General features: G+C 43.7%; 1 protein-coding gene across 10 annotated transcripts in view; it reads left to right on the forward strand.

Annotated features, from left to right (window-relative positions):
• LOC146866400 (vitamin D-binding protein-like) overlaps positions 1-18,766 on the forward strand; it is a 666,911-nt gene that overhangs the window by 512,943 nt on the left and 135,202 nt on the right. For all 10 annotated transcript variants that reach the window (XM_085636444.1, XM_085636422.1, XM_085636460.1 and 7 more), the window contains one exon: positions 11,656-11,873. In XM_085636444.1, the coding sequence (XP_085492570.1) occupies positions 11,656-11,873 (218 nt within the window). The remainder of the gene's footprint in view (positions 1-11,655; positions 11,874-18,766) is intronic.

An 18,766-nucleotide genomic window follows, 5' to 3' on the forward strand; every position in this document is an offset into this window, starting at 1 on the left:
GCGACAGGACTACTAGATCAGTGAATCAGTGGAGATCATCGATTACTGCAGTCACAATGACCGAATACTACAGCCGGGCGAAATGGATGGAGCATATTCTGGGGCAAAAGGAGACAGTTGAGTGAAAACTCTGCACTCAAGTATTTTAGACAATATTTTAGACAGGTATAGTAGTTGTGAAATTGTCCTAAAGTTGTAAAGAATGGGGATCTCTTTGATTGCTAAACATTCAATGAAATGTGAGAAGTTTGTGTAAAAATATAGTAATCTAACATTGGACAAGGTTAAGAATATTCATTTATGTGACTTCAATGTACACTTTCATGCTCTTCTCAATATCCTTCAGATCAAGTAAAAAAAATCTCTAGCCTTGTCTAATTTCAATATAATTGATATATTTTCAAAGCACAAGGAGGGTCACATGCTTAATATTGTTTGTAGTGATCCAACTTTTGCATGACCTCACCGGCTTCTGCTGTTCCTTGAACAGATCATTAACCCTTGTCATTAAAGACTTGGCAGAAAAAAAGTAGGCCAACTTGGCAAAACGTTGTTCAACAAGAAGTTAGCCATTCTGAGACTCAAGATGCGTCAGCGTGAAGGCTTTTGGCGATGGAATTATTCCCACTGTGCAGAGAATGAATGCAGTTACTTTAATAAATCTTAAAAGAAGGTCATAAATAGTGCAAAATTGTCCCATTGTGCACAGAGATTTTACAGGTATTACAGATCCTAAAGAAACTACAGGGCAGTCTAAAGAATCGTGGTCAGTAGTTAAATGTAACAAGTGTGCTGTTGTTTTTTAATAGCAAAAATGACTTGTTAGTATGGGTCATGTAGATTCTAGCCCTGCCCATCCACTTACATCAGGTTTCAATTCACAGTGCACTCCAAAGATGAACAAGACGTTTAGGGGCATATCAGCAACACCCGGCGATAATTATCGCTCAGCGCTCTTAGCGTGAGGATAATTATCGATGGGTAACGTGGATTTTTATCGCTGAGATAGCGTGCTATTAGCAACGCTTATCTCCTCAGCGATAAAAATCCTCACACTAACTGCCTAACGTGAGATTATTGCTGGAAACCCAGCGATAATCTCACGCAATGTGGCGTTAGCTTGCTGATAGGGACTCACAAACTTAGCCATGATATCCACCTTTCATAGGATATCATGGCTAAGTCAGTCCTGAAGCAGGCGTAAGGAAAGTAGCGATAACAGGGGTTATCGCTACTTTTCCTGATGCTATGCTTCATAGCGTGGGGCTTGATGATAGGAGAAATGTCGCTTAGCGACATATCTCCTGTCATGTTAGGTCAGGAACGCCCACTTTGCATCTCATTAGAGATGCAAAGCTGGGCGTTAGGAATCCTGATGCTAAAGCAAGGTTTCACACGTTAGCGTGGCCTTGCTAATTAGGCGATAAAACTATTGCCGCTTTTCGGCCGAAAACGGCCGCAAAAGCAGCGATAATTTTTTATCGCCTGCTTGTAAATATGCCCCTTAGTTGGTTTCTTTGTTAAATGAGCACGACTGTGCTGCTTTAGTGAAGACTATCAGACCTGGCTCAGGTGCAGATATTTTACTAGCCAGATTACATAAAGAATTTCTCCTGAAATCTCATTTCTTTTTTCAAGTGAGGATTAATACAGCTCTGAATTTGGGCTGAGTTTCAGATGAACTGAAAAAGCATGCACTCTACAGTTACTCAAAAAACAAGCACTGGATCCGGAATGTAAATGTTAGTAATGGGAAGATTTCAAAAGCACAGAAATAAAATAGTGATATGAAGTGAGGATCAAGCGGAAGTGGTAAAAGAGTATCGATATTTAGGCCTTCTTTTTAGATATAATCGGAATTTTAAAGCTTCATATAGATTTTCAGGAGGCTACTGCGGGTGCTTTGTTTAGGTTGGATCTCAATTTGTAGCATAGTTCTGTCGTAGTTCCAAGAGAGAGGCTTATAATGCAAAAATTGTATATGTATTACTGTATTGCTGTGAGGTCATGCCAATAAAGAACAATGGGGCATATCAACAACAACCGGCGATAATTATCGCAAAGCGCACTTAACGCTAGGATAATTATCGCCGGCTAACGTGGATTTTTATCGCTGAGATAGCGTGCTATTAGCAACGCTTATCTCAATAGCGATAAAAATCTTCACGCTAACTGGCTAAAGTGAGATTATCGCTGGAAACCCAGCGATAATCTCACGTTAGCTTGTTGATAGGGACTCACAAACTTAGCCATGATATCCTCCTTCCTTAGGATATCATGGCTAAGTCAGTCCTGAAGCAGGTGTTAGGAAAGTAGTGATAACAGGGGTTATCGCTACTTTTCCTGACACTATGCTTCATAGCGTGGGGCTTGATGATAGGAGAAATGTCGCTTAGCAACATTTCTGCTATCATGTCAGGTCAGGAACGCCCACATTGCATTTCATTAGAGATGCAAAGCTGGGGTTAGAAATCCCCACGCTAAAGCAAAGTTTCACGCGTTAGCGTGGCCTTACTAAGTAGGCGATAAAACTATGCAAAGGTTGGTCGCACACTGCTCGTCACACCAGCAAGTTGCCCCAAGGGACTGTGGTAGATGTAGTGGCGACGGCGGGTACGCCTATGCCACGATGTATAAAGAACAGTATGTGTTGCGTTAGCCATCCCTGGACACGTGTTTCGAGGTAGTTGCCTCTCGTCAGCAGGGAGCAGGTCAGTGTAAAGGGGTGCCGCGTGGACTGCCAAAATGTAATTAAAACAGGTCAAGTACCTCTCATGGCGCGCAGGTGCAGATCCAAGGCTCGTCAGCCCGTTGGCTCAAGGGAGCCGTAATAAATTATGCAAAAGTTGGTCGCACACTGCTCGTCACACCAGCAAGTTGCCCCAAGGGACTGTGGTAGATGTAGTGGCGACGGCGGGTACGCCTATGTCACGATGTATAAAGAACAGTATGTGTTGCGTTAGCCATCCCTGGACACGTGTTTCGAGGTAGTTGCCTCTCGTCAGCAGGGAGCAGGTCAGTGTAAAGGGGTGCCGCGTGGACTGCCAAAATGTAATTAAAACAGGTCAAGTACCTCTCATGGCGCGCAGGTGCAGATCCAAGGCTCGTCAGCCTAAAACTATCGCCGCATTTCGGCCGAAAACGGCCGCTAAAGCGGCAATAATTTTTTATCGCCTTGTTGTAAATATTGCCCCATAAATTGGCCACAGATCATAGAAACGAATATCTGGAAAGATGGCTTGGCTCTCCTAGAGGCTCTGTGGACAGTGGCTAGCGGCTAGAGCTGGACTTCATGAACATAAGATACAAGCAGAGGATCCTTGATTATTGGGCCTGTCTTCTGAAGTCGCAGATGGCTCCCTGAGGCAAATATTTAAATCTTACAGTTGCTCATAGCTATAGATGGATCTTTACAGCGTGCGGAGGAACGATCTACTTATTTATGAATTGAGGTTTTTTAAGTATAACGTTTTATTATTAAAGTTATGTTGTATTATAGAACACGAAGTATACATTGTGAAGGTCTCTCACAGTTTTTACCTTCTATACTTGTATTTTACACATGCTTTTTTAAAATAAAAAGAGGTCTGCTTTGTCCTGTCATCAGAGCTGCTACAGGCGCACCCTACCAGTGGTTCAATGACAGTAATTTTAAAATGCAATAATAATGAGATTGTTGTACAGTTTATGGTTTTAGAATGGTTAGTCCCCATAAATTGTCCAGTGTGAGAGATGATTATGCACAGAGTGTTGAGGAATAATGTATGTGTCCATGAATGGGGGTTTTAAGCAATACGATGTTCTATTAATTTTAAGGAAATGTATAGAATATTAATCATTTGTATTGCCTTATTGCATGATATCAAACTGTCAAATACACTTACTAGTAGTGGTATGGCATGAAAGGAAACCGTATTAAATAAAAGTTTGTCTTTGCAGCTGAAAGATGTTCACAGCACATTTTCAGAAAACAACGTTCTCAGATCTAATTTCAGGTAGGCAGCAGGCTATTAAAAGCTGAAGGAATGTGTTACAAAATCAGTAGGTGGAAGGATTTGTTAAAAATAGCAGCCTGCCCCCTATAGCAGTAGGGTTGTGTAGAATGGAGCACTCATACATAGAAGAGGTGACTGCTCTAAAGTCTGGTCCGTTCCCATCAATACACAAGCACTCATTACATGCGTGACCCAGCGTCTACAGTAATCCTACCTCATTCAGAAGGGTGACATCACCAACATGAGAAAGCAGTAATTTAAAGCCAATGAGAGTCTGTTCTGTCACATACAAATATTAATTGTGCCAACTAATTCAGTTATGAGGGGCAGCCCTGTTGCATCTGAAAACTTGTCAGGTGTAACATTGATGTAATACATACAGAAGGGACAAGTTGGATCCGAGGCATGTCAATATTCGTACCAGTCCTATGAGCATCTCATTTTGCAATTGCAAATAGACAGGAATATTTTATCAATGTAGTGTTTTGTAAACGTGCATTTATTTTTACAATGCGCATGATGCTAACCTCTGAAATAGGTGTTGGTTACTTCTGTCGTAAAGAGACCTTCCGTCTGCAGCTTCCTACATAATATCGAAGAGGAGTGGGCGAGGGGGGTGTAAAGTTCCAAGCAGTAAGGTAAAGTTCCAAGCAGTATTAATGTTAAAAGGGATTTAATGAAGTAAGGCACAGTACTTCTACATGAAGATCTCCAGGCAGAATGACCAGGAGAACAGTCAAGGAGTACAGTTCTAATTGGAATGCACTAACAGAGCAACATGTGCCACAATTAAAATTATACAAGAAATTAAAGGGAAAGATACAAAGAAAATATAAAGTAATAACAATGCAACAGGGGGCTCCTCACCCTTTATGACAGTTGGTAGATCCTTCTAGTTGAAAGTGTTATGCAACACTGTACATATGTACTCTGTTCAGGAGGCCAGGGAGCTGATGCAGCATGGAGCAAGGCAAAAACTAATTTCATTATACTTACTATTACCTCTCTGGCCCAAAGCAAAACACTAGTCTATCATAGATCTTCCAATGGATCTTTCATGTGAGCTAACAGGGACTTGGATATTAAGAGGACGCGTGGCAAATCCTTATGAGGACCTGGAATATAACAATGGCAAATTCATGCTGACAACAAACAACTTTTCTGTAGACATTAAATAATAACACTTATGATAAGAAGTTTCACACTAAGAAGGACTCAAAAATGATACAAATTGCTCATATAAATCGTTTATCTAAGCCTCAATTTGAATGGTCAACAAGCACAAATCACATTTAAGCTTTTGTTTGTAGATATTATTTAGTACAATTAGTCACACAATTTCATACAGATTCAATAGAATAGACATATGCTGATTACCTAGGGAAGAAGAAGAGAGAGAAACATATGGGGAAAAGTCAAGATCAGCATTTAGGTTATACAAACCAAATATGTAGAGTGGAAGAGTAAAGAGTCACAGGAACGAGTCCATAAACTCTCCATCCGACGAGTTATTCCTGCACACTTTACCAGCTGGCAAAGTACAGGATGAGTCAGTTCGGAAAGTTCAGTTCAAATGGGTTTGATCAATACCTCAGTAAGAAATCTGGAAGCATTAAGTAAATCTTTTACCAAATCATCAATTTCAACAACTTTATAATTTCCATCCTCTCCTTCGGAAGTAAGAGAATTAATTTGTTCAGTATCTGTCCGGTCCCAGCCGCTCTCTCTGGGTCTGCAATTGTATTGATACACTTCTGTGAAAAGTGTTGCTGAATCAGAAAAGGTCCTATTGTTCATAAGCATGAAAAGGTGTCTGAAATGACTACTTCAGCTTGATTCTGCTTTTCTACGATTCTACGTTTCTCCGTTTTAATTTTTCAAACAGAATAATACGAGTGTCACTTTTGTTATTCATGTTTATATTCACTTGTTACTAAAGAAAAAGTGCATCTTTAAGCTAAACATTTTAATCGTTTTCAAGTGTTTTCATTACATTAGCATTAGTTTCATTTATCACATTTTGGAAATCATCAGCTGTACATCTGAGTTAACTATGTTTAATTTCTTAAACGCGTATTTATGTTGCATAAACTTTTTTCTCTCTCTTTATTTAGGTCTTTCGTATTTTCACATTTCAGAACACTTCTCCATGCTTTTACGATGCAGTAAAAGTTCTCATGTTTTCGTTTTTAACTTATGTTACACATTTTATTAAAATGATTGTCGCAAATCTCATTTAATAAGGAGAATTGATAGAGGCAGTCGTCTTTCAACTTTTACGCTCCATCAGAGCCATCGCGGACTAGTGGGCCTCAGCCATGGGGGCTGGAATTATGTCTTCATGTTCTGGGGTCCATCAGATTATGGCTCTGAAACTGGGGCAAGTGCAACCCCTTCAGCACTTGACTCTCAGGGGGAGTGATGGAAAGCAGTCACAGGCTTTTCAGGGAGGTAGTGTGATTCAACAATCACCAGGTGGCACAATATTTAGAATGTCCAACACAGTGCTTGGCTTTGTTAAAAGAAAGTTGCTTAATACACACAGAAAACGGAATTATATACACTACAGCATACAAATGTGAGCATTTCACTGGTTTGGGACCACTCTGGCCCAGGGATTGATTACTCCCCCCTTTCCCACTCCCCTCATTCTCTCCCCTATTCCTCGTTGGAGTTTGTCAGTGGGGCGGGGGGTGGATATCAGGCACAGGTGCAGTGCTACCCCCATTTCCAGACTTTATATGCTGAGTTACCACTGTGGTGCTTCATCAAAGTACTGTTCATGACAGGGATCTGCAGCATGCTTCAGGTTTTCCTTCCCTCTTCTAGGAGGAGACATATCTGCTACAAGTGCTCTAGCACTTGAGTCAAGTAAGATGGGAGCAGTAGTGATGATGTAGATGTAGTATGATGGTAGACTAAATGAAGACAGAAGAGCACTGAGAGCGATTGAAAGACAATGGAGAGCCGCCCCATCCACTGCCCACCTCAAACTACTACGAAGCACCAGAAATGCATACTACAGAAGGATTAGACACTCAAAAGCTGACTTCATAGGTGTACAACTAGACCAAGCCAAGAATCGCCCCAAAAAATTGTTCGAAATAATCAATACTCAGTCTAAGGGTGGCCCCCAGTCCCCACAAGCCAATCCAGTTACAATCCCCAACTGTGAGGATCTTGCCTCCTTTTTCACAACAAAGACTGATAAATTAAAGACAGACTTACTTAATGATCAATTATCCATTACCGATACACACTTAATCCCCTCATGGTCCACACCAACGACCCCGCTTAACTGCCCCACAATACTCGACCTCAAGAACAATGCCTCCTGGACTATCTTCAACCTCTACAGCGAAGAAACTATCCTAAACACGCTCACCACTCTGAATCCTTCCAATCATTTCACAGACCCCCTTCCAGCATCCCACTTAAAGACCTTCATGCCGCTGCTAGTGCCCCTATGGACTAGAATCATAAATTCCTCTCTCATGCAAGGAAACATCCCTGACATCCTCAAAGCTGGTCAGGTAACCCCCATCCTTAAGAAAGTATCAGCGGACCCATCAGACCTAAAAAACTATCGTCCAATATCCAATATCTCAACCTTGGCCAAACTACTCGAAAAATGTGTCCACATGCAGCTTAGTAAGTACATAGACCACTTCAACCTGCTCGACCAATTCCAATCAGGCTTTCGATCAGGGCACAGTACCGAATCAGCCATGACCCACATAATTGATGACGCGTTACAAATACTGGATCAAAACAAAGCATGTTTGCTAATCCTTCTTGACCTCCCTTCAGCGTTCGACACTGTCAAACATGACAATCTACTTGACCTCCTGAAGCATAGAATGGGGCTATCTGGAACAGTGTTAAACTGGTTCACTTCCTTCCTCCAAAACAGAACATAAAGATTCAAGATCAACCAATCTTTATCCAACCCCACCCCAGTCACCTTGGGAGTACCCCAGGGCTCTTCCCTCTCCCTGACACTGTTCAACCCAGAGCTTCTCAACTTCGAAAATATCCAATATCACATGTACGCAGATGACACACAACTCTACATTAAGGTCCAATCTCTTGAAGACATCAAGTCCCTTAACTCAACGCTCCAAAAGACACAGACCTGGCTAGCTAAGAACCATTTAAAACTAAACACACTAAAAACAGAATTTCTCCTAATCGCTCCCCCTAACCAAACAACTATCATCCGTGAGTGGATGAAGCACCTAACTGCACTCGACGGTCAACCTCTCATCATTGATTCTGCTAAATCTCTAGGAATAACCCTGGATAATAAGCTAAACATGCAGAAGCACATTAGCGCTGCAACAAAAGGAGCACATTTTGAGATTAACACACTGAGAAAATTGAAACCCTTCATTCCCACAAATTACTTCAAACAGGCGGTTCAATCTGTAGTAATTCCCAGAGTTGACTATGGGAGCGTCGCTCTCTGTGGTCTTCCCAAATCAACGACCGCTCCTCTCAGAGCATCAATCAATACAGCCGCCAGACTCGTTACAGGCACCGAAAGAAACTGCCACATTTCCCCTGACCTTCATGCCCTAAACTGGCTACCTTTTGAGGCCAGGATCCAGTTAAAAATCACCTGTATGACTCATAAGGCACTACACCACAGAGGTACCTCGCTGAAAAACTGGTATTATCAGGTGGTAACAGGTCTACCAGGAGTTCTAACAACCTTTTACTGAAACCGCAACGTTTCTCCAAGAAAAAAACGTACAATCGTACCTTCTCAGGAATGGCCCCCAGGATATGGAATGCCTTACCCCCAGAAACGAGACTCAATCCATCTACGGCTTTTTTAAAAAAAGAAGTGAAATCGATTCTCATGTCCAAATTCACCTGAACCTATAGTTATGTGCCTTTCTCTGTATTCTGTATACTGTATTCACATAATCCTGTATTTATATGTACATGTCTTCCTTTTTCCTATGTTTGCTATGTAAAGCGCTCTGATACCCGCAAGGGTCTTGTTCGCGCTATACAAAACCGTAAAAATAAAAAAATAAAATAGTGGAGGCCGCCCTCAAAGTCAGTGCGGGCTTGAATGCACCAATATTGTTGCAGGCCTCAGGCTGGTCCCAAGCCCTCTGCTAGCTTTTGTCTGAGTTGAGTGGTGAACTGTGGGGTCAGAGATTACAGAACCGCCTTGACCTGCTCTTCTGCAGACTGCAAGACTCTGGTTCAGGTCATGGTGTTGGGTTAGTGATGCAGTGCTCTCAGGTTTAGTCAGTCGCCACAAGGGCTCAGTCCACTCAGACACACTTCAAACTGTTGCGGCAGCACAATCAACTTAAGCAAAACTTTCGGGACTGGGAGACAACACTTCCCTCAAGGTCAGACTCCTGGTCATGTCCCCTTACCACTAGGAAGCTAGCTGGCAGGCAAACACCATCTCTGGTTTCACAGTAGTTATAAGAGAACTCTGTGGAATACTGCCTTCCTTGGTCAAAGTAAACTTGGACCTGGAACAATAAGTGGATCAGCAGCGCCTATTTTTATGCAGTCAGAGCAGGCAGGGGTTGTGGGTTGTTTGACTACCCTAGCTGAACCATTTTGGGGTATTTCTTCTTTCATGTTTTCTCGCCAGACTGTTCTCCAGAGTGATACTCCTCACAGCGGGGTCATCTCCAGTTTGGAGCACCCACAAGAGACACAAAGAAGTGTGAGCTTTCTGCATCCGGTTATTAACAGGTACACTGAACAGTGATCAGTCAAGGGACAAAAGTCTGACTTCACCTAAAGGACCCTTCACACTCGGAACAACATAGATTGCAATCACACCCTTCATCCCCTCTACTTACAAGATGGTAGGACTCAAGAAGACTAATCAGCAGTCACTCTTAGCAAAAGGACCGAAATAGATTTACAAAGGAAGCCCTGTCTGCGATTGCCTAACTGCAATGTATAGGTGTCCTCCCACCAGCTATAGGAATTACAGCAATGCACTTCCACTGTCATGGAAACAAACTTCACCTCTGTCTTATGCACATGGATAGGGCACATCTATTAACCCACAGTCCTTCATTAGTCCGGTTCCCTTATAGAAGCAATGCATGCATCACACAAGCTACACGAATGCCTAAAATGCACTGGGATGTTAGCACTAGGACTTGGGTTAGAACATAGATGTAGTTTGCCACTTCAGTGACACAGATAAAAAGGTATGATCACATCTATTGTTTAACAAAACCCTGTTACCCAGTAGTTCGCTATCAAATAAATGTGGGCACTCTTGGTGCAGTCCTCCCAGTCAAGGCGAGGTTCAGAACCCAACTGTTATTATTTGACAGGCCTAAGCCTTCACACATACTAAATTGTTAGGAGGTTAGAGCCTCTGTGCTGCATTACACCTTTGTTCTCTCTTTGTTCTTAGCTTGAGATGTGATGTCTTGTTCCATGGTCAGATGGTACATTGTTGACAACAACAGGGACAGAAGCAGTTACAATGGTTCTGTGTATGTCTTGGGTTACTTAACTGCACCTAACAATTGTCCGTCTCCTACCCCTCCCATTGAAGCTGGCCTTCGCTTCTCTCCCCTCTACTGGGTCTCAGGGACACATTTATGAGCTTTGTGATGAAGTGCAAAGCAGGAAGTCACCTTGCTGTGCTGCACTGCCCGCCAGGGAAAGGGCGTTAATGCACCACATTTAATGGATTATGGCGCATTCCTGTACTTTCCCATGCACTGGCGCACCATGGGCTGCCTAGTGCCAACCCAGGCACCCTTGCACTATGGGACACCTTCCTTCACAAAAACAATCCTGGGAGGCATGTTCCTATTTCTACGTGTGCTACAGAATGTAGCACACATAGAAAGAAGAAGGAATGAGGAGAAATAGAGATATTTCTCCTTGTTACACCTCCCCTGGGATCGTGCAAGATTTTGAGGCATCCCCAGGTTAACAAGTTCTTGTAAAGCGAGGGATGTGTCAAAATCCATAGGCGTTGCATAGGAACACCCACGCAATGCCCATGTAACTCCTGCCCACGGGACAGTAACGCCACACAGCGACTTGCACTGCATGGCGTTACTCCAAATTGTTGCAGCCACTCTGGGCCACGCAAAGTGGCTTTGGGTGGGTTCAAAATCTGTCTTAAGGTTTGCGTCGTTCGTGCACCACGTCATGTGGTGCAAGAGTGACGCAAATGGCCTCATAAATAGGCCCCTCAATATTTGCATCTTTTTCCCACGGCATAAAAGACGGTCATTTTTAAAGTTTTTTTTGCCTTTTGAGTCTCCTTTTACAGTTTGCACCGGTTTACCACCTGCTTCCATATCATTGTAATTTGCAAGGGCAATTTGCTGTTTTATGTCTTTCTGCTGTTTGGATATTCTTCGTACAGACATGTACCAAATCGCTTTAGGGGAATCATTATTTGGAAACATATAATTGCCACACACAATATGCGAATTACTTATGCATGCATTACCCTGTGCTATTTTTACGAAATTTCCCGTTCCAGCACTGTTTCAAATATTGCTCGGTGGTATTTGTGTGGTCATTTATCAGTTACTGACAGATTGGCGACTCTCAAATATTTCATATACCAAGCACACTGTCATTAAGACCACTCTACCATATGTGCTATTGTAGATTAACACCTTTATGTTTTTCACAGAACAGTGTATTTCTTGATCGAGTATGTGAAGACGTGACTTTAAAAGAAAAACACCAGAACGTGTCCCTGTGTTGTGACAGCACAGACCATGAGAGGCAGGGATGCTTTGAGAACCTGCGACAAACGCGATATGTACAGCTGCCAGCTTTACACAGCAGTGAAAGCCACCAGGAACGGTGCCTCGGCTACATGACTCACCCGCAGGATTTTGTGGAAACGTAAGCCTATCTCTGGGTCTAATGTAGATCCGTAAAGCCGAACCGCTTGTTAACCTTGAACTGCAGCATCTTTCTTACAGCAAGAACCCACCGAAAGGCAGCATCTGTGCTTACACTGTCAATGTGCACACGCCCACTGGCGTAACGAAAGTTAAGTGGGCCCCCCTTCAAAGTACATGAAGGGCCCCCCACTCCATATTTAATATGGAGCTCACAGGCCTGAGTACGGTGCTGGGGGGGCCCCCTGCAGCTCGGGGCCCCCCCGCACCGCGGGGCCTGTGTTACGCCCCTGCACACGCCTCATAAACTGTGATGATCCTACATTCTCTAATGTGTTCCAGGGTACACCTCAGGTGGGTTTACCACATGAACAGGCCCGCTCACTTAACAAACCGGAAATGGGTGATGTGAGACTACTGCATGTTAATTACCAAGGATACAGGACCGGAAATGGGCGATGTGAGACTGTTGCATGAGTGTTGTCACAATACAACAGGGGCAAATCCATCTCTTCGGTAGCAGGCCTCTGTTTCTGCTGCTGGCTTTAGTATTATTTTTCATCAGAATGGGCCTTAAGAGTTCCCTTTCTAGTGATAACCATAACACCAACATTTGTTGAAAAAGATAGTAGGCCAGCTAGTGCCAATAATAAATACCCTGCCATGTTAGATCTTTGTGCCCATCATATAAAAACACATATTCCATACTGAGCAGATCCATAATAAGTCAGATCAGAAGTCATTGCCCAACAGAATTATATCATTCAGAATAGAAAATATTATGCAGCTCTCTGTGAAAGCTTGGGAGACACACCAGTGGAGGCATACATTGCTAGGACAAGACATGCCAACTTTCTAAAAGTAAAAAGAACAATTGATGGACAGAATGCTGCACAATGTCAAACATTCACCCCACTACAGAGATCTGGGTCTAAATCCATAGTTTTTTTGCTCCACAAAAAAAGATGGATTTAGTTCCACATCTCTGTACTGGGGTGAATGTATAACATTGTGCAGCTTTCTGTCCATCAATTGTTCTTTTTGCAACTTTCTAAAAGTGGTATTTTCAGAATGACTTAAAATCTAACTTTATCATTAAAGAGAAATACAATTCATTTGAGTCTGAAAAAGACATCTCTTTCTGCTTCCAATCCAAAATTAACAATTATTAAATGTAATAAGGTAACCCAGGGGTTAGTCAATTGGAGAGATAGGCTTTACAGTAGTGAAAAAGCTTTATTCGGTAAGGCAATTACAGACCATAAAAGCATTTACATAAAAAGCAATTACATTTATACATTAGACATCAGTTTAAAATACATTTTAAAAAGTATTAGAAGATTTAATTATAAAAAGGAAGGATTTAGTTTTTTTGCCTACAGTATAAGAATATGTGCAAATTAGCAATCAAATATTCGTGTGCCTTTCGTGGCCGTTGATCAATAGATGGAATTATATAGGTGTTAAAAATTAAAAAGACGGAACAAAAACAAACCCCCTGGTAGCAGATTTAAGATGCATAGGGGGGTAATCCCAATTCATCGTAGGGTATGTTTTAATTAATTAATGATGACCGTCTTTTTAGATATTTAGAAGGGGAACAAGTTTCCGTTTAGAGGTTTGTTCTGTGTCGCACACAGAATTTTAAAAACTTCGTCATGTTTTTTGCCAATAGTTCTGTTTCTAACATTTGGAGAACCATTAGGGCTGGTCGACATTGCTTTAGGCCCAGCTGTTTCAATAAAGGGATCAGCTATAACTTTCTTGGTTCGATATAAAATTTACAAAACATGATTACGTGCAGAGTCGATTGGGCAGAAAGATCGTCACAAGGACATAGGGTCAGTTGGGGTGCCCAATCGTTTATCGTTGGAAAGGTGATTAGCCAATGGAACATATTGAGTCGCAATCTTGTCAGTAAGAATTTCTCAAAATTACTTAAACTTGAATTCAAATAAGGCTCCATTTGGTCTGTGGTCTGAATGGGAAGAAAGAGCTGTACAGAGTTTTTACTTAATTCAAGAACCAGACGCAGGTCTGCTATATGGCTTAAGCACATGTCTCGTAATTTCTTTCTTGGAATTAAATTTAATTTATAGGGATTAGAGAAAAAATGGTCGAGTCCCAAATCAGATAAAAAGTTTTTAACATAAGATAACCAAGTGATTTGGGACCCGTGATCCAGATTCATGCAATCGGTGATAAGTGCCTGCGTGAATTTTAATTCTGGTGTGGTCCAGATGCGATGCCATAAGAGAATTGGCTGCATTCGTATAGCGTCTGTAATGTATGGGAGGCCCAGTTCGCTGTGGATGTTAAAAATTGAAGTGGACGACGGGACTGCCAGCAAAAATTTCAAAAATGTGTTCTCTATCTTTTGGATTGGATCGACTCGTATGTTACCCCAAATCCCTGCCCCATTAATTGCCGTGCTTGAGTTATAGATGTCGAGCATTTCTTTGGAGGCTCTCTTGCCCAGTCTCCGAGCAAACACTGTCAGTGCCGTTGTTGCTTTAAGAAATTGTAGTTTTCTATTTTCTGTTGAGCTTTTCCAAGTGCCTTTGTTGTCTATTACAACCAGGTAAGGGTAGGTGGTAGTATGTTCTATTCTTATGTCATTTAGGTAGATGCTTTTAATTTTTCGAGATTGATTACCTGATGTCATTATAAAGGTCTTTTTGACATTAATATTTAGATCCAAAAGGTTCATGAAATTTTTGTATCTGTCCAGAGCCCGTTGTAGCTCCAGGGGGGTGCGGGCGACTATAACTGCGTCGTCCGCATAGAGGAGGGCGGGGATCGGGCACGATTGAACATATGGTTGGTCCTGGCTACCCTTTAACAAGGCTGCTTCTAGGCCGTTTGTATACAGATTGAAAAGGAAGGGAGCCAGGACACAACCCTGCCTGACTCCCCCTCAACTCCAAATGATGACGTTAGCTGCCCCCCTAAGCCATATCTTACTCTTGTGGTCGTGTTAGAGTAAATTTCCCTGATATAATTAACCAGGTTAGTGTCGATTCCCATTTGTGTCATTATACTCCACAGCTTATTGTGGGCTACGCAGTCGAAGGCTGCGGATAGATCTACGTATGCCATGCAGAGGCTGCCACCCTTTGCATGGACATACTTCCCTCTCAGAAGTGTGAGGTTAAGGACCTGTTCAATGGTGCCTCTTCCTTCCCTGAAGCCAAATTGAAGATCGGATGAAATATTATTTGCCTCTGCCCAGTTTTGTAGGCGTGCCAAAAGGATTCTTCCTACTGCTTTTCCTAAAGAGTCCAATAGGGATATGGGTCGGTAGCATGCTGGGCTGTTCCTGTTACCCTTTTTAAAAATGGGGACTAGGATCGAGTCTGACCAGGAAATTGGTAATCCTACCTTTCCCATTGCCTCTAGAACGTTAAGTAGCAGGGGGGCCCAGAGATCGATATTCGATTTATAAAGGTCCATAGGGACACCGTCTGGTCCCGGGGCCTTTCCTAATCTACTTACGTTCAGGGTTACAACAAACAAATGATGGACGGAATGCTGACAATGCAGACATTCTCCCCCAGTCAAGAGATCTGGGTTAAATCCATCGTTCTTTTGCCCACTACGCCACCCCAGTTTAGACATGGCCATATGCAAATCAGTCTTGACCCTGTGCCTCATGGGAACAGTCCAGCCCGAACTGCCAAGCCATGTCTTCTCTGGACCGGAATCAAGCATCCTAGGACCGGTTTCTGGCTATCAGCCGTCATCAGCCAGGATAGCTTGACTCCAGTGGCGTAGTGAGCACGGGTCCCACGTCTGGGAATACCCATCCCACTTAGGGCGTAAAGCGTTACAACAAACAAATGATGGACGGAATGCTGACAATGCAGACATTCTCCCCCAGTCAAGAGATCTGGGTTAAATCCATCGTTCTTTTGCCCACTACGCCACCCCAGTTTAGACATGGCCATATGCAAATCAGTCTTGACCCTGTGCCTCATGGGAACAGTCCAGCCCGAACTGCCAAGCCATGTCTTCTCTGGACCGGAATCAAGCATCCTAGGACCGGTTTCTGGCTATCAGCCGTCATCAGCCAGGATAGCTTGACTCCAGTGGCATAGTGAGCACGGGTCCCACGTCTGGGAATACCCATCCCACTTAGGGCGTAAAGCGTTACAACAAACAAATGATGGACGGAATGCTGACAATGCAGACATTCTCCCCCAGTCAAGAGATCTGGGTTAAATCCATCGTTCTTTTGCCCACTACGCCACCCCAATTTAGACCTGGCCATATGCAAATCAGTCTTGACCCTGTGCCTCATGGGAACAGTCCAGCCCGAACTGCCAAGCCATGTCTTCTCTGGACCGGAATCAAGCATCCTAGGACCGGTTTCTGGCTATCAGCCGTCATCAGCCAGGATAGCTTGACTCCAGTGGCGTAGTGAGCACGGGTCCCACGTCTGGGAATACCCATCCCACTTAGGGCGTAAAGCGTTACAACAAACAAATGATGGACGGAATGCTGACAATGCAGACATTCTCCCCCAGTCAAGAGATCTGGGTTAAATCCATCGTTCTTTTTCCCACTACACCACCCCAGTTTAGACATGGCCATATGCAAATCAGTCTTGACCCTGTGCCTCATGGGAACAGTCCAGCCCGAACTGCCAAGCCATGTCTTCTCTGGACTGGAATCAAGCATCCTAGGAACGGTTTCTGGCTATCAGCCATCATCAGCCAGGATAGCTTGACTCCAGTGGCGTAGTGAGCACGGGTCCCACGTCTGGGAATACCCATCCCACTTAGGGCGTAAAGCGTTACAACAAACAAATGATGGACGGAATGCTGACAATGCAGACATTCTCCCCCAGTCAAGAGATCTGGGTTAAATCCATCGTTCTTTTGCCCACTACGCCACCCCAGTTTAGACATGGCCATATGCAAATCAGTCTTGACCCTGTGCCTCATGGGAACAGTCCAGCCCGAACTGCCAAGCCATGTCTTCTCTGGACCGGAATCAAGCATCCTAGGACCGGTTTCTGGCTATCAGCCGTCATCAGCCAGGATAGCTTGACTCCTGTGGCGTAGTGAGCACGGGTCCCACGTCTGGGAATACCCATCCCACTTAGGGCGTAAAGCGTTACAACAAACAAATGATGGACGGAATGCTGACAATGCAGACATTCTCCCCCAGTCAAGAGATCTGGGTTAAATCCATCGTTCTTTTGCCCACTACGCCACCCCAGTTTAGACATGGCCATATGCAAATCAGTCTTGACCCTGTGCCTCATGGGAACAGTCCAGCCCGAACTGCCAAGCCATGTCTTCTCTGGACCGGAATCAAGCATCCTAGGACCGGTTTCTGGCTATCAGCCGTCATCAGCCAGGATAGCTTGACTCCAGTGGCGTAGTGAGCACGGGTCCCACTTCTGGGAATACCCATCCCACTTAGGGCGTAAAGCGTTACAACAAACAAATGATGGACGGAATGCTGACAATGCAGACATTCTCCCCCAGTCAAGAGATCTGGGTTAAATCCATCGTACTTTTGCCCACTACGCCACCCCAGTTTAGACATGGCCATATGCAAATCAGTCTTGACCCTGTGCCTCATGGGAACAGTCCAGCCCGAACTGCCAAGCCATGTCTTCTCCGGACCGGAATCAAGCATCCTAGGACCGGTTTCTGGTTATCAGCCGTCATCAGCCAGGTTAGCTTGACTCCAGTGGCGTAGTGAGCACGGGTCCCACGTCTGGGAATACCCATCCCACTTAGGGCGTAAAGCATTACAACAAACAAATGATGGACGGAATGCTGACAATGCAGACATTCTCCCCCAGTCAAGAGATCTGGGTTAAATCCATCGTTCTTTTGCCCACTACGCCACCCCAGTTTAGACATGGCCATATGCAAATCAGTCTTGACCCTGTGCCTCATGGGAACAGTCCAGCCCGAACTGCCAAGCCATGTCTTCTCTGGACCGGAATCAAGCATCCTAGGACAGGTTTCTGGCTATCAGCCGTCATCAGCCAGGATAGCTTGACTCCAGTGGCGTAGTGAGCACGGGTCCCACGTCTGGGAATACCCATCCCACTTAGGGCGTAAAGTAGATCAGGCCTTTCCTGATCTACTTACGTTCAGGGCCATCTTCACCTCGGCGAGGTTGAAGTCCATGTCTGGTGGAATAATCCGATCCGTTGGAGGAATATGGATCTGTCGACTTATCCCTTCTGGGATAGAATTTTTTTGGGAGAAATGGGTGGTCCACTCTTGTTCAGTGATGTTTGTTTCGAGTGTGCCACATTCTTTAGGACCTGCGAGAAAGGACGAATTGACGATCTCCCAGAAGGTGACCGAATCTTTGTTGTAACAGCTATCGTGTAAGGCAGTCCAATGTGCCTCTTTTAGTTCTTTTTTCCTAGATGTAAGTGTTTTGTTATATATTTTCCTGGCTTGTGAAACCTCTGTGACATTTCTTGGGGATTTTTTAAAGGTTTTTTTAAGGAATTTATAAGCTGTAGTACAGGCTGAATTAAACCACCGAAACTTAGGTTTGTCCTTTGGGGTTTTCTGACCTTTGGGCAGCACTGTCAAGGCATTCTTTACTTCAGAAATTATTTTCTCGTAGTTGGCTACAATCTCAATGGGAGATGACGTCTCCGTTAGACATACTGCAAAGGCTGGACGTGCCACTTTAAGTATGGTTTCTAAAATAACGGTGGAATCGATATGAGACCATTTGAGTACGTAGCCGTTTGGACGGGGCATTGAGATGTTATCTTCGTGATATAGTGTTTGTGCCTTTTTATGTGGAGCAGTGGTTTGAATGGTGATAGACAATGGGAAGTGGTCACTAAATGCACAATCGTGAGTAGTGACTGCAGTGATCAGCTCTGAGGGAATGTTTCCTGCCAGG

Source organism: Triturus cristatus, chromosome 2_1, assembly GCF_964204655.1.
Source record: "Triturus cristatus chromosome 2_1, aTriCri1.1, whole genome shotgun sequence".
Classification (NCBI taxonomy): domain Eukaryota; kingdom Metazoa; phylum Chordata; class Amphibia; order Caudata; family Salamandridae; genus Triturus; species Triturus cristatus.